Source organism: Plectropomus leopardus, chromosome 21 (assembly GCF_008729295.1).
Source record: "Plectropomus leopardus isolate mb chromosome 21, YSFRI_Pleo_2.0, whole genome shotgun sequence".
Classification (NCBI taxonomy): Eukaryota; Metazoa; Chordata; class Actinopteri; order Perciformes; family Serranidae; genus Plectropomus; species Plectropomus leopardus.
In genome coordinates this window covers 11,121,292-11,138,446 of record NC_056483.1, presented here as the reverse complement: position 1 = coordinate 11,138,446, position 17,155 = coordinate 11,121,292, and the positions used below count along the sequence as shown (strand labels likewise).

The 17,155-nt window shown below is 38.4% G+C and overlaps 1 protein-coding gene across 1 annotated transcript; it reads right to left on the bottom strand.

Moving 5' to 3' along the window:
- Positions 1–855: 855 nt before the first annotated feature.
- sgk3 (serum/glucocorticoid regulated kinase family member 3) lies at positions 856–15,435 on the bottom strand. The gene is made up of 17 exons (XM_042510452.1): positions 15,203–15,435; positions 9,123–9,308; positions 8,849–8,932; positions 8,593–8,665; positions 8,377–8,452; positions 8,096–8,171; positions 7,443–7,492; positions 7,070–7,127; positions 6,635–6,718; positions 6,411–6,542; positions 5,719–5,831; positions 3,932–3,968; positions 3,414–3,500; positions 3,004–3,099; positions 2,602–2,757; positions 2,342–2,431; positions 856–1,748 (listed from the first exon to the last, which is right to left on the bottom strand). Exons 2-17 carry the CDS (start codon positions 9,201–9,203, stop codon positions 1,578–1,580), a joined length of 1,464 nt encoding a protein of 487 aa, XP_042366386.1. The 5' UTR covers positions 9,204–9,308; positions 15,203–15,435; the 3' UTR covers positions 856–1,577.
- Positions 15,436–17,155: the final 1,720 nt, after the last annotated feature.

Below are 17,155 nucleotides of genomic sequence, written 5' to 3'. Positions count from 1 at the left end.
AAAACTTATTTTGAGAAAACAGCCTTAAAGATACGTCATGTAAATATCCATACATTTTTAGACATTGGGGTACAATTTTTAACTAACATATATCATCATGAAAAGTTCGAAATTCATCATTTATATTATGAAAATTATTTTTTGTATAGTTTTTCAGAAATGTTACTTTAAATATGCAAATGAGGCAGCATCTAATTACATATGTACTTTTTGCACATACAACAGTTGTGTCCACAACGGTCCCCTCGCGCTATGCACTAACAGGGCGGAACACACTTTGATAAAATACATAAGAGTGAACTTTTTGGACGTTTTCTTTCCACTAGTTTGAAAGACATGTTATGGAAGCAAATTGGTCAAAAAAATCTTAAACTTGACCGGGGCACTAAAAACTGTTTTCACCTAGTGTGTATAGTAATTTTAACATTCATTGCCACTAACTAACATAGCTTGTTAAACACAACTGGCGTTAGCTACTTTTTTCCCTTCTCCTCTCAGCAGGCATACCGTTGAATGGTTTGCAGTCTTCGGCCAGTTTCTGAAGGCCACCGCTTCTGTCTAAGTAGACCAGAACGGACTCTTTCAATGATAACATTTCAGTCATTTTCACTTAATTGTAAGAAAGTAGCACTTTGCTATAAGCTAACAGGACGACGGTGACAGCTAACATTGGCACGCGACCACTTTGCAGCAGTGTAACCGGGCAACATTCGACTGCTGACGTCATTTCGTTTCCCGCTTTGTCTCCTTGCTAAGAACCCGGATGTGATGCGTTCAAATTTCAATTTTTTATCAAGGTTATAACAAAACAAAAAACACCCCCCCCCCCAACATTTTTATCCAAGTACAAAGACACACTTTCTTTTACATATTTTTTTATTATTGTGCAGGAATATAAGCCTATTTAATTGCAAAGCAAAGTACGGTGGATTTTTAATTTCTGCAGTTATGAATAAATGGGATAAGCTGAAGAATAGCGAAAAAAAACAACACAGTCCAATAAAAAACAATTCACTCAATATTTAAAGACAAACTGAAAGGTAAATGAAGAAGTAGAAGACATTTTTTCTTGTTTACAAATGTGACCTATAAACCATAATGCTTTATTTGGTGGTCTCTCAAGTAATCCCTATTTCCAGTTTAGCTACAATGTATTTTTACAGTAATTACATGGACAAACTCACCTCCATCTGGCAGTCAAATGGTGTGATTTTAAGTCCAGTGAATTGTTCAAGTTTTCCAGAAAACTGCTTATTGATTTCATTTAAAGGGACAAATTTAAGGCTTTAAGAGGCTCATTTTAGAAACCACCAGAAATACCATTAACAAGAGGATGTCTGTCCGTAATTCTTAAAAATATCATCTGTTATGTATACATATTTATATAAATACAAATTGGTAAAAAATAAAGACTTTTCTGGCACGCTTTGTTCCAACCAAAATGTTTTAAGTGCTGTTTAGTCTCATCCTCTCGCTTTGGTTTCATAGAACAAGTTATAATCCACGGTACAATTTCTTCCCTTTAGTCAAAAGAAGTTATGATGGTTAAGGCAATCCAAGACCTCATGGGGAATGTTTCATAGGAAAGAGTCATCAGAAGCTGGGGCATAAGAGAAGCCCACAAACGCATCGTCTGCCTCCATTACACTGGCATTGACTATGGAATGGTCTTGAGACCAGCAGATGGAGTTGGGGACCATCTCATCTGTGAACTCTGGATCGAAGTTTGAGATGTCACAGCAGGAGCTCTGTACAAACATTGGGGTAGGAGGGAATAAAAACATGGGTCATATTGGACAAATTCAAAACAACCTGCATATATAAAAGGGGCTTAATTTGATGGCATACAACAAGATAAAGATAAAACATTAAAAATTAAGACTCAAACATATGTATAATAAAGGTAATTAAAATAAGGCAATTTAAAAAAAAAACTGTTGATCAAAAATCTTCAAAGACAAAACCTGAGAGGTAAAACTCCAAAACCTAACATTAAATTAAGTCTGTAAAATGCATTTATGAGGTAGTTTAAAAGATGGTACTTAATTAGGCAACCTTCACTCTTAATTAGCAACAGCTGTGCAATCGCACACAATAGCATTACATGGATTCTACCTTTATGAAGTTTTACATCTTCATTCAGGTCTTTGTTACCAAAAGGACCAGTGAGTGTTGAAATATGATCAAATTAAATACAATTTTTTTTAATCCTGTAGTCTTCAAAAGCAATGTGTGTTGCAGTGTATCTCTTAAGTGCAGGGTGCAGTTTTCCAAAAGTAAAGGCACTGTTACTGTTAAACACGCATATTGCTCTAAATACAGGGCAAGAAAGGAATATTACCACATTGGGTGTAAATGGGGGAGGGATCTTCTTCTGATCGAGGTCATCCCAGTTGATGGAGGAGAAGAAGCTGTGTGCTTTGATCTCATTCTGAAAATGTAGAGGGGAAAAATGTAACATAATTTGGTATTTATAGAAAGTTGAAAAAAATGATGTTGTGATATGATGTACACACATCAGCCACAAGGGGGATCCCAAACATAGGGAAATCTGCTGTAAATGCATGTATTACACATAGTATACAAATTAATACCACTCACAAAGTCATCCCTCGACCCCAGCCTGTGTGTGCCGTCTTTTTCCAGCAGTCCCTGGAGGATTGACCAGGCTGTGCTGGACGCACCAGGACGCATCACCAACGGTTTGTGGAGGATGTTGTCATACATTTCATGTGTGTCTCTGCTGTAGAATGGCGGCTAGGGTATGAAAAAAAGAGACAAGTTAGGGCATGTGAGTAGGTGAGACCGCACAATGATATTCTCAAACATAAAGCTCTTTAAAGAATCATCAAAGTTGCAGCAGCTTACCAGTACATTATGTTTAAACTACATAGTTTTTCCTGCAAAAGTACCATAGACTTCCTAACTGTTACTTGTGGGGTATGCTGCATAAATAAGTAATATGTGTTTAGGATATTTGAGGAAAACTGGATAAAAACTCACCAGGCCGAAGAGCATTTCATACAGCACTGAACCCAGACACCACCAGTCTACTGTATTATCATATGGCTGCTTCCTCAGGACCTCTGGAGCCAAGTACTGGTCAGAAGAAGCACACAAACATAATAATATGACATTGACATTTTGTTCCTGGCTAAAAACACACCAACCAAATGTATATTGGCTATTTTTGCACATAAAAGCCTATTTTTCTCCTGGGAAAATGTGACTCATATCCCCACACAGACAGCGGTATAGCCTTAGATGGAATACACTCATACTTAGATCATTAACCACACTTTGATCCAGAAAGTCTGTTAATGTTTATTAATTTTTGACACTGAAGGTGAGACTTTGAAACTCCCTGGTGCAAAATTAGCAGGATTTAAACATCCAAATCAATGGTGCTTTACCTCAGGTGTACCACAGAATGTAGTGGTGGTATCTGTCAGGGAAATGCCTTCCTTGCACAATCCAAAGTCTGTCAAAATGATATGCCCCTTAAAAGAAAGAGAGAAGACACGGGGACGTTTTCAGACAACATGTGCCACACAAGCAGCTCATTATTCGTGAGGACTGAGGATTCTATTGTTGCCCAGGAATGTTGGCTGCAGTGAAGCTCGCTCAGTCCCATTCACCGTTCCCTCACTTTCTCAATAAGGCTAGGCAGGAAAATCATTAGTAAGACCTAATCCAATCACACGCATGCTGTCTTGCTGGAACTGGAAATGACTCTGTTGAGCACTGGAGGTAAAATATGACTGGGAAAGAATGACATTTGTGCTGTACGGTCTTACGTAATAAATCTGCAGCCAGTGTTTAGGCACATTGTATGGTCAGCTGGATATTTAACTTGAAAAAAGTAGCAGGTATGATCAGAGTAATTACTGCTACGGTGATTATTATTGTGTTCAACAACAGGAATACTCACCTCATGGTCAAGGAGGATGTTTTCTGGCTTCAAGTCTCTGGATGAGATTAACACACATGAATTACTTTCAGTATATGAGACACAGAGCTGTAGTCAGCAATTGGAAAACTGAGGTCATAAATCCAAATTAACACATATATATATATATATATATATATATATATATATATATATATATATATGCACACATTTTTGGTCGACAGGCATTCTATGATTGATAGGCTACATCCCTGGGACTTTTGACTCATGTATCACTCCACTTCACAGCTGTTCTAAACCATTACTTAAGCCTATATTAACTGTTGGTAGTTATCTAATGTTACTGTAGTTTGTAGTGTAACAAACTGTCCTGGAGGTCTATTGTGTGTCCCTCTAGAGTTTCCGTATGACAGGAAAAAAGGGTAATGGGGGGAACTTCCACTCTTTTTGGGGCTCGTGAATTTGTGGGAGTTTTGGAAAAGGAAAATAAAAAAAGGCAGCAGTTGCTGTTGAAGCTGTCACACCGTCTTCCGTCCTGTTTATTGTTTTATTAGTTATCCAGTTAAGCGAACTCAGGACGGTCGGTTACTTTTTGGCTGCAGCGACGTGAGGGCTTTTATGTAGAAGTGCGGAGCTATTATTCGCGGTGTTGTTTTTAGCTAAGCTGTCTCTTTATAGCTAGCTAAGCTAACCCCCACGCGGCGCTTCAAGACTGTGCTCAACTAAGTTATAAGACATGGCGCGGAGACGAGGAGCCCTTTAAAACCGGCACGGGGATGTTTGGCAGTCGCTCGCCCGGCAGGAACTCTGAGGTTGACCTGCCCACTACCTCCAATGGCGACGGGAACCACTTTCCTCAGCTGGGTGAGGCAGCTGGAGGTGGATGTCAGCGCAAGTGCGGGAGGGGGCGAAGCTGCACAGCCCGTGAGGATTCTTCTAACTCGGTGAGTCAAGAGAGACACACAATATACAACTGTGTGCTACGGTTAACAGACTGTTATTTTACTGGAAACACACAGACAAGTGTTCACTAAGCAGCTGTCCTGCACTTAATATGTAGACCTAACAAACACAAAGTAGCTAGTTAGTTTTTTTTTTTCCTGATAGTTTGAAGGAAAACGTATTGTGTTGCTAGGCAAAAGCTATCACTTCCAGCGGTTTTGCGGAACTATTTGTGTCGGAACAAAAAAAAAAAAATCAAGAGATGAACAAACCAATCATTATCTGCTGTGGCGTGTTACTGTTAATTAATAAATGAGGCTTGTTGAACTGTTTTATAAAAGCAATATCACACGAGAGAGAGTGCTGTTGTACTGTATATCATCACGGCTGTGATTATCTTTGGCAGGAGGCCTATGACCGAATCACAGCCATGATGATACACAGTACAACAGCACTCCCCCTCCTGCAATATTGCTTAATTCAGTGTCATGGTGGAGCCTGATTTCTACTATGTGGAAAAACTGCAAGATTTCATAGCGAAATTTCTCCTTGTACTAAACTTGGTTACACACACAAGCAGACATCATTGAACGAAAGGTTAAGAAAAACATTTCATTTCTTTGCAGGGTCTTTTGGGTATTGTTGTAAGACACTCGAAACAATCCAAGACTGTCAGTGGCAAAAACAAGCACTTCAGGGTATGCAAATCTACAGTCCACAGTTCTCTTTCAATACTGGACCATTGTAAAAAACTGCTGTCTCTATTACTTTTACACAAAAACACGAGAAAAGGGCTCCAGGTTAAAAAATACTTAAGCTTTTCTTTAAATGTAAATTGTTTTTACTGAAACAAGCCCCGAACATACCTGTAAACAATGTTGAGAGAATGCAGATATCCCAGTGCACTTGCCATTTCCGCTATATAGAACTTTGCTCTGGGCTCTGGAAAGGTGCGCTCTTTTTGAAGATGGAAGAAAAGCTAAAATAAAAAAGTTATTTTTAGTTATTGCAATGTATTACATGGCAACTGTATTGTAGGAGAATATACCACCATGAGTGCAAAAATCAAATGATTAACCATGATTGGATACAGTTGCAAAAAAAGTACTCTAATGTATGAAGAGCCTATAAATAATACCCTTTTAATCTTAACATAAATAACTTTTACTGGAAAGTGTAACTGCTGATTTGATTTACATGTTACTGGTCTTTGTAGTCAGCTCATCCAAAAGGGGCAAGAAGCAGATTTACTGGGATACAGATTGTATTTAGTCACCCTCACACAGTCAGTCACACACGGCAGCTTTAAAAAGGCTGCTCACACTTGAAGTAAATGCACAGAGGGAGTCACACTGTGTGAGTTCTTTATCACTAATGTTGTGATCTCTAATGGGATTTTCGCACATGGAGGTGTGTTGACACACAGCACTGTGGCACTGAGGAATTTCATTAAAGCTATTTAATAACAATGTCCTGTGTAACTGCCGTTCTCAGCTTTTCTTGAACTTGTGAGTCATTTCTGTGTGAGCGCATTATTCACAAAACTGAAACGACTCACTTCTCCTCCGTTGACGAAATCCAAGATGAAGTATAACTTGTCTGTGGTCTGGAAGGAATAATGAAGCCCGACCAGGAAAGGGTGTTTCACATTCTTCAGCAGCACGTTGCGCTCTGCCATGATGTGTTTTTGCTAATTGCAAGGAGTGTATTAGAAAAATATAATCAACATCTGCATGCCCGAAATATTGATAGGGTCAGGGTGATACTGATAGTAAAACTTACCTCTTTTCTGTTGAGAATGACCTTTTTCTGTAAAACCTTGACTGCATAATACTTTCCATCATGTCTTCGTTTTGCAAGGAAAACCTGCATCACAAGGAAGAGAAAGTATGTTAAAGATTTCATCAACAGTGTAAGCCACAATAAGACTTTCACTTCCTGCATGGAAAGGCCAATACATGCAGAACTAAAACTTGCTGCTACCCCTATGGAAAAACAACAGCAGCATAGACACATTTCTACACATAGCCAATATGTATGACAAATCTATATCAGTCAACACCATTATGAAAGCTGATTTATAAAACTACCTTCTATGTAAACTACCACATTGAAGATCGACTAACTACCACACTATTTGATCGAAACAATACTCGTTAGTCACTCTGGTATGAACAGAAAGAAGCAGTACTTTCCAGTCTTGTGTGGTTCACATACCTTCCCAAAACTTCCCTTTCCTATGACTTTCAAAAAGTCAAAGTCTGTGGGCTTGGCACTGAAATAAGAATTACAGCACATTAAACTCAGCGCATGTACACAGCACACAGCTGCAAGGTTAGTAAAAACATCAAGGCAGTCTGCTTTGTGCAAAAATATTAGATCTTCTTAAAGTGTAAATAGAAGTTGAGTAAAACACGATAGGATCACATACGACTTTATGTATCCTGAAGGGAAATATTGTGCAGCAGTTGCAGTACAAAGTAGGAAAAAATGCAGATAAATAGTGCAAATATACAACAAAATGAAATATTAATAACGTGCAAATCTATAACATACAGAGCACCATAAAATACAAACAGGTTGAACATACTGTGGATTTCCAGATGGCCCCAGGTTAATGTTTCTGGAGGTAGAGTTGTTCTATTAAACAGCAGAGAAAACATTATCTAGATTAGCCGCCAAAATGTAACCACATACTTAAACTGAAACACACTCAGCACTGATTCAAGGAGAGTTTTTAGATCCAAGAATCCAGTCCTTTATCTGTGGGAAACTTGTTTACTATCTGTATTTATTTGGAGTCTAGATAGACTAACAGATGTAGAAGACCTACAGACTACACTTTATCTGGACTATGGAACGATTGTTGATTATTTTCTCAATAAATCAATATATTGGTCTATAAAATGTCAGGAAATGGTAAACAAAGCTCAACATGATGTCCTCATTTTGTCCACAACCCAAAAATATTAATTTTATTGTTACAGATGAGCAAAGAAAGCACAAAATATTCACATTTAAGAAGCTTGAATTGGAGAACATAGGCTTCTTTTTAAGCTACTACTACTCAAACTGATAAATTGATTGGCAATCTAGCTGACAACGAATCAGTCAATCTTTGCAGCTCTCATCTGGACTATCCAACACATCAATTGAAAAGATTTAGTCAACAGGAGAACAAAAATATACACAAAGAAAAACAGAAACTGATCCATCAAAATTTGTTGATAAGTTGATACTCACTTTGTCATCTTCGTCCTCTGAGGCATCTGAAAAGTTCTGCATTTTGTCCATCAACAGAAAGGTCCTCACATCTGGACTATAAAGTTCAAAAAGGGGCAAAACAGAAATAAAGTATCATCAGCAGGTAAAGCATGAAAAAGCAGAACATTCTGAACCTTTTAAATCTAACTCAGGCCGAGTGAAAAATATGGCTGAACACATCTGATCTCATTAGATTTTTTACATCATTGGAGCTACTCAGTGTGGTGTAGCATAATGAAAGTGAGAACACCAACACTTACTGGTTGCAAAGCTGAGGATGTGAGACAATTCGCTTGATGAACTCATGCAGCCCTGCTCTTCTTTGCTTGATGAACTCTATCGGGCAGACACATACATTGTTAAAAAAAAATACAAATACTAGGCAAACAACAAAGATCAAGCACATATATTTTTTGAGCATGAGGTACTGATTCTGATTCTGTCATGTCATACATAAGCCTGGCGTGAACACTTACCAGGTTCAAAATTGTCCCCAAATATCCTCTTAGCAGGAATTTTCAAGTTCATAGATGGAAACTGTTTCCTTAACTGCATTAAAAGACAGGAGAGCAACTGATGTAAGGGATAGAAAACATCTACACTCACAAGTATATAATTATTCTAAATGTACTGTGAACAGCATGTCACCAAAGCCAGTCAAAGACTCGACAAATGTATGGTAATGTGTCAGGTATTGCTGTAAAATCAAAATGACACTGTTCCAAAACTCACTGTGTTATAGAGTTTATCGAACTCTGCATAACGTCTGAAGACAAACCACTCCTGTTGTCCTACATTAACCATCACTTTGTAAACCTGAAAAAAGGGCAAGGAGAGTCCATGTAAACACAAGGAGTAGTATTACATGCTCATATGCTCAGTTAATATGATTTTTCGCTACAGATGTAACATTCACAAACTGACAACCAACTACTGAAATGACCTTTGTAAAATTATTTTTGCTCAGAACTGCAAGTCAAACAATAAATAGAATTTTTCTACGTACTGTGTAACGCTTTTTCTTGCCCTCCCTCTGCTCGTTGTGGCAGGGTATGCTGACGTTGGGGAGACTGGGTTGCTCGTCCATCTTGGGGGCTGTCGATATTCAAAGGTGCAAGGTCATGAAGTAAAGCGTCTTCCTCACGGTAAGACTTCAAGTATACAACTGGCCCGTCCCCATCCTGGGTCACTGCTGCAGAGGAGAAAAGAGAACACAACACCCTGTTATTAAGGAAGTGAAACTGGTGCTTCATTTCGGTTCGCTACACATTTCAGGCTCAAATGTTTATGTTGTCTACACCTGATATGTTAAACACTAATCCCATACTGTAACTAAGTTTTTTAGTATTTGCTTGCCTCTTCACTGCTGTTTTTTGTGAGGTATTTCTTAGATGTTTTAGCTGTTACATAATCCTGTTGATGGGTATCATGGAAACAAACTACTAACAAACCATGATATTACCTCATCGATCAATCTAAACTCCTATTTCCTCGCTTGTCATAGGTCACAGCTTTTTTTAAGCTGTGCAAGTCCGTAGTACAAAAGATCACTTGGCCCCCAGTTGCTTCCCTGTAAGTATCACACTTGGCTTTAAGAAATGGCTCAAATGTCCATACACTGGTGTCAAAGGCCTCCGTATCAGTAGCTACATGCTACTCAGTACTCAGTCACACACACTGATGGAACAGCCATCGAGAGCAACTTGGGGTATCTTGCCCAAGGATACATAACACGACCATAGTGTAAACTCTTTAAAGTGGTGTTAATCTATGAAGATTATCTCACTGAACAAAATGTGTAAGTGTCATATATGTTTGTTTGCCACAGAGTTGAGCTTCTGCAATAATCCAAAATATAATGGAAAAATCCTATAGGCTTTCTGATGAGGGAACCAGGGCGAAACTAACTTCCTGGTCTGCCTACCGAAAAGCATCATCCCTGAGGCACTTTATGACCATTTTGCAAAAGACATCAACAGTAATTGGTGACTTGCAAAAAAAAAAAAAAAAGATATGGTTTCTGGTTGGGGGTGCCCAGTTCCTCAACTAGTGGAGCAGGCACCCCATGTACTCTGTTGCATGTCATCCCCTCTCCCCCTTTCACGCTAATATCTGTCCAGTCAAATAAAAGTTAAAAACCCCCCAAAATAATCTTTTTTAAAAAGAAAAAAGCTTGCTGGTTGAAAACCTTGTGTTGAAGTTCCCCGTGCTTTCTTGGAGAGTGAAGATTGTGGCTAGTGTGTGCACACGCAACAACAGGAGGGTCAGTGAGCTGTTAAATGACAGCAGGCGGGCCCCCTCCCCCTGAGCAGTCAGTTAACTCACTCCTTCCTCTGAACATCCCATCCTCCCCCTCCTCCAATTCTTCACTATGAAAAAAACACTTACCACACATACATACTGATTAATAACAACTTGTTAAAGCCTCACATGAGATTTGCAAGTCTCTGTCTTCCACATGCAGTCATCTCACACATCCCCTCTTTAACACGTGACCACATACTCATACTCTGACACACACTATCTCCGTTACACATGCTGGGTCTGTGACATTCTCCCTTGTTCCGTTCAGTAGAAAGGTATTTTTAAACAACCTTCCGTCTTTGAAGCTGGGGTTACACAATAGGTTAACCCTTTAACACCTGGATTGACATCACTTTTTATCTGTTGCGTTCAGATGCACTTCAAAAGCATTTAAAGTTTTAAAACCTGAAATAATTGGTTTAATTTTATTTGAAAACATGAGCACAAACATTATGAGCAACTGGGAAAGAAATGTCCGTAAGTTACAAAACAAAAAAAAAAAGAAAAGAAAAGGCAAAGGTGGCAGAAAAATGACCTGAAAATTAGCTAGGGGATTATTAGATATTATCAAAAAATACAGAAAAATGCCCAGAAAACTATAACTTCTATATTATTTTCACTTTCTTTGTTGTTGTTGCTTAGGTCATTTTCTTAAAACCTTTTACTTATTTCTGGCAAATTTTTGGGCCATTTTTTTTTCTTTTCTGTTTCTTAAGTTGCTCATTGCCTTCTTTCCATGTTTTTGAAAGAGATTTCAAAGGGTTACGACTAAGACCCCCCAAGTTGTTCTTTCCCGGCATTTAAAGAGAGAATTGAGGCTCACTGCTGAGGTGTAATAGACTCCGTCCCCTGACAACAGTAGTAACAAAAGGTCAAGACCTCAGTTTCCTGAAGCTGAAGAAGGACGGAAGTTCATTATTGTTACAAAGAGTTATAAATGAATTAGGATAGGTCGAAATATCACCTGTATTATGTGTAGGATATATACTAAACACCGTGTGATCTGAATATATCACATACACCCAGATCTCTTTCCCTCCACCATGTCACGTCTGTTTCTTTTACAACAAAGCTCTTTGTTTGCTGCTCTGACTTATCCATTGTTTCATGTTAGTGAGGTCAGCCTCGTTTGTTGAGTACTTTTTCTTTTCTGTTGTTACCCTCACTGTTGTTTGTTCACAACAAATGGAAAAACCTGCCTTTGGTCAACGTTCTTTTGCATATTGATCCTGAATGCATCCTGAGGGCATAAGTCATTCTGCTCACGTCAGGGTGAGGGTACAGCAAAAAGAGCGCCCCTCTTTAAAATGCATGTGTGCGATCAGAGAGACCTTCATGCCCTCTTCATCTCTGACGTCTTTTTTCTCTGTTGTTCTCTCTAACTTTCTTTAGTTTCATTTTCAGCCACACATATTGAGCCAAACCAAAAGACCAATAACAAAAACATTTCCTCCCACACAACTGTCTTTACTTTATGAAAGTGATAAATCTAGGGCTGTAACTAAGCATTATTTTCACTGGAGTATTCTGCTGACTTTTTCATCAATTAAATCAACTGTGTTTAAGTCCATGAAATGCATAAAAAAAAGCCCATCAAAATTTCTCAGAGTCCAGGTTGAAGTCTTAAAATGTCTTGTTTATGCCCAACTCAAAGATAATGATTTAACAATGACATAAAACAACAGAAAATCCCCACATTTTAAAAGCTGACAGCAGGAAAGTTTTGGATATTATGCTAAAAAAAACAACTTTAGAATCATAAATCATCTAAATAGTTGCTGATAAATTTTCTGTCAACTGATGCTCAAGTATTGTTTAAGTTTTGTTAAAACTTAATCTTCACCACCAATATGCAGATGACACATTTTGGCTACCAGGTTTGCCTCCTCTGACTAGCCACTGCAGGGCAAAAGTCTTGTTTTGTTTTGTTTTCTGGGTTTTTTTTAAATTGTGGCTATTGAATACAGAGAGCTGGTTGTTTGTTGAGCAAGTTTGAGCAACTGTGGCATGAGCGCACAAAAACTGTTGGCCATTTCCTTGAGCTGCCACACATCTGTGCATGTTTTCATGTTAAACTGACTCTACGTCACTGGGTAGGACCCGCTTTTTAACATTCCACAAATACTTTTGCGCAAGGGAGAATTAACCTATAAGTGTCTAGTTAGTACAACTTACATTTTCAGCTGACACTGCATCTCCTTCATATGGAATGCCGCAGCTCACCACACCCACTCACAGGCATTGTCAAGTATGTTATAAGAAGTGAAAACAAAGCTTGGAAAGGCATAATGAGTATGAAAAGGAACAAGATTATTGTTAAGCACATTCCTGAGCCGCAGCTTAAGCCCAGCATGCTCTGCACGTATGCCACAACATGAATTAACTTGTGCTGACAGGCACAAATACGCTGGACTACTACACAGGATCAAAAATAGCATTCTTCCTGCTTAGCTCGAACACACATCCTTGCCTGTGGATATCCTAAGAGGATGTTGAACATATTTTTTCTCTCCGTGTGCGGCCGTGTATCATGTGTGACAGCAGTTTTAGCTAGAAAACAAAGCGCAGCTCTCCCTACGATGTTAAATCAAATGTGAAAGCTTAATCAGGCCTGCATCCACTGATAAACAAAAAAACACAGACCGATGCAAGACAAAATGGTTATTTGAGACAAACACAGAAAGAACAGAGTTAGGAAGACAACCTATTTCAAAAGAGCTGTCAATTATAACCTTTATTAACTTAATGTAAATGCAAATAAACCGACCCAAAGGTGTTTAGATTCACTTAAAAACTTTGGCAATACACCTAAATAGTTTGGACACGATACATCTGGGATAACACTGGATAAAATAAACATTAATCCAATTTAGACATATCTCATTATAATACAACAGAGGTCAGATCTCTGATTGAGGAAGTGCAGCTGGAGGAGTGTGAGGGGCATGAACTCAGTCAACCCCGGTGCGTGCAACCAACCTAACCATCTGGACAAACTTTTAAACTGATCTGAATGTCCAGACAGCTCACAGAAATCCACAGTCTGCAGACTGTGGCCCCTACTTCCTGTTAGAAACAAGCCTGAATCAGCTTGTGCGCTGACAAAATGAAAAAAATAGACATCAAAGAGTGTTGGATGCTCCAGCTGGGCAAGTCTAAGCAACATGTGAGATTTGAACTAATGTTGGCTGGTGTTTTTATACTCCTCCACCACAGTTCTAACAGATGTAGAGTAAAATATATCTTTCATAAATTTGTCTTGTTTTTAGGGGTGATCCATCATATTGTTCACTATAATACCAGTATAATTTTTAATACAAAAAAAATAAAAAATACATATTGTGATAATGGCAAAAGTTGGACTTGATGACATAATGACATCATGCAGTTACACAATGTGTAGTGGAGGTGTTGACTTCCGAAAACTGGAGCAACTACAGTTGAGTAAAATCAGTGGCATTGTAAGCGTAGGCGTCTGACACTACAGCCCTGACTGTTTTATGAATAGCTACAGACTTTTTAGCCCCTTTTGGCTACTTACCACTTGGAGTAAACCCAGTTACCAGCTCATCTCACCAGAAGCAACTAAATTAACAACTCAATCACTTAGACTTTTATTCAAAAACAGAAACTACAAACTAAAAAGAAATAATTTTTGTTCAGGTTTTTACTGAATTTTTGAAAGGCAAGCTGTTCCATTAATGCAAATATATATAAGACACATCATATTGTTGAAACTGTTCTTAAATCAAACAATTTATATATTTTCCATCTGTTGTTGAATTAGCGTGATATTATTTTAGGCTCATATCATATCAACCACTCTGGTTATACAAAACATGTTCTTAATAGCCACCTGTTACATCAGGAGACCAGCTGTGAACCTCCTCATATCTTAGCAAGCAGATTTCCACATAAAAGAATTGAAATAATGTCAGCAGAGAACAGAGAAAGGATTATCAAGAAAAGCATCCCTCTTGTCACCACAAGCTTATTAAATGAGTTTTATGAAGCATTACAGGAGGATAAACATTCATATACAAGTCATCCAACTCACAAATGGTTATGTGCCTCTGTCCATACCAAACAGCTGAATCAACATCCAACGTGGGGATTCATTTTGACAGCCTATGAGGTCTGACACATAATTTCTGCAGGCAGAGAACAATTATATGGGGGAGGATAATGCTTGACTAGCACACAGCACAGAAAAGGCCTCGCCTAGTCCTGTTTAATTTTGGCTGGGCCATTTGGTGAGCTAACACCTGAGGCTATTTGTGTACTTAATACCGGCACTATTTTTTTTTAAATCTCGGCATAGATCACGTGTGTTACAGGAAAAAACCACATTCTCCAACCGTGGAGAGGAGAACAAAATGAGCCGGAGGAGGGAGGAGCTGAACACATAAACACAAATAAAATACCGACACGCACATACACACACACACACACACACACACACACACACACACACTAAATGAGGGGTTTGACACGCTTCAACAAGCTCCCACGAACTGTAAACAATGCACCAAAAGCTCACAGTTACACATATTTTAAGTTTCTGTATGGAACACAGTTTAGGTTGCTAAGTAAACTTTGTTTACATTGTTTAGATTCAGCTTCACATTAGTTTAATATTGTTTGGGAAAAGGAAAAAGCTGACATTATTTGCTGCTAACATTATTACTAAAGCTCCGTATGCTGTGTATGTTTTGCCAAACGCCAGCCAACACTACGTTGGCAAAACGGGAACAAGGTAACGTTTACATGAACATCACGTACCGTACAGTCCTCTGATCCGGTGATCATATATTTCCGTTGGTCCGATGAGGATTTTTCGCTTTGAAGATGTTAAATCGTCGTTACGGCGAACATTTTCCCAGTTTCGGTCATAAATAAATCCTCAAACTGGACTTAGTTGTCTATAGTCGTACGGTTAAGTGAGTGAGGAAAGCAGGAAACATCAGTCTTTCCTCACCGTAGAAAGTTCCCAATGAAAATTTGTCACGGGACTTCACAACTGCAACCAACCGCTATCAGACCGGACAGAATACACCTCTGCACTTCCTGTGCTGCATTTCAAAGTAAAACATCAGAAAACGCAAAATAGCAACGTGGGGGAATGTTGCTTTAATATTTTTACACAAGTAGGCTACGTGAAACACAGTAGAAGTAAACTGAATTAGTTTAGTCTTGTTGTTTATGACATTTGATATTTTTGGGATTCCTCTTATTGTAATTGTTTTGATTTTTCAGAATTTGTGCTTTTATTTTTTAGAAGCAAAGTAAGTCACTTTTGGTGTTATTAAGTTTTACTTTACACAGCTGATTTTACACTCAGGAATGACAACATTGAGAAGTCAAACAGTAAAATAGTGACACTTACTGGTGGAAAGACAGTACATGTTTAATATCCCAAAACCTATCTGCATCCTAAATTTACGACCAGGAAATCAAACGAGTACATGTGAAACTAGGAATAATGAATACTTTTATCGTTATGACTACGTTAAAATTAGGATACAGTGATTATACAATAGAAATTAATAATTAATGAATGATAAATGACAAATTTGAAATAATATTAGCTATAGAAATGTTGAGGTAATTCATAATTTTGAAAGAGAAAGCATACAAATATAGTTTGTTCCTGTGCTGACATGTAGTCTGTTGCTCTGTTAAGTATTAGTAGTCAAAATCCATACAGACGCATTGCACCACTTATCTCATAAAACATGCCGTGTCCCGAATCGACCTAGGTATTTTGAGTTGATATTTTAAAGACAAATAACAGTCAAAATTTGTAATATATTAAAATGAATATGCCACATATGATTTAAAAAACACATTTCCCGTGGTCAATATTGTTATTTTGGCTTTACATGCTGAAAATGCATGTAATAAACAGTGCAGGTGCCAAAGACTTGTCCACAAGGTGTCAGCAAAATACAATTTGAAGGCGCTGCAGAGTATACTGTGGATTTGCAGAAGCTGCCTGTCAAAGCGAAAGGAAATATTGTGCCATTTGTGACAGTTTGAATGCTGTAAGCTCCGTATTGTCTACAACATCATATCTCAAGCCTGCTATTATTATGTGAATCATCATAATAACTACTAACGACAATAATGTAACTTCAAAGACATTGGTCTAATGAAGCAACAGTATAAATTGGCATAATCAATGCACAGTTTACTCCAATTTAGATGTGCACCATCTGGTTAAAACAATAATTTCAAATTCAGTAGAGACATATTTTTCGTGTGATAAATATCAACACGAAAAAGCACTGTAGATTATAGGGACAAAATTTGATTATTAGCGGTTGCCTCCAGTGAAACTGTGCTAATGGGAACCCCCTGAATACCCCCGAAGGGCCTCTGAAAGTCCCCGCACCCCATTTGGAAACACCGCCTTCAATGAAAAGACCCATTCTGCTGCAGCAGTGCAGAAGGTGACAGCACAGTCGTCGAACTTAACGCCCGCCCATTCAACGTTTCAACCAATCAAACAAACCAGTCTCTCACATGTAGCCAATCACAGATGAGCCTCTCCTCATTTTTACCCAATCAGTTTCGAGTACCGACTCCTTCTTCAAGAACCCCGTTTCTGACCAATCAGGAGCGAGGCCGCCTGCGCAGAGGGCTGGGCGCGAGATTCGGCGGGATGGACAAAAAAATCATAACGCCAAACACAAGTACAGACAAGCAAGATGGAAACAGTCCGGACACGAGTAA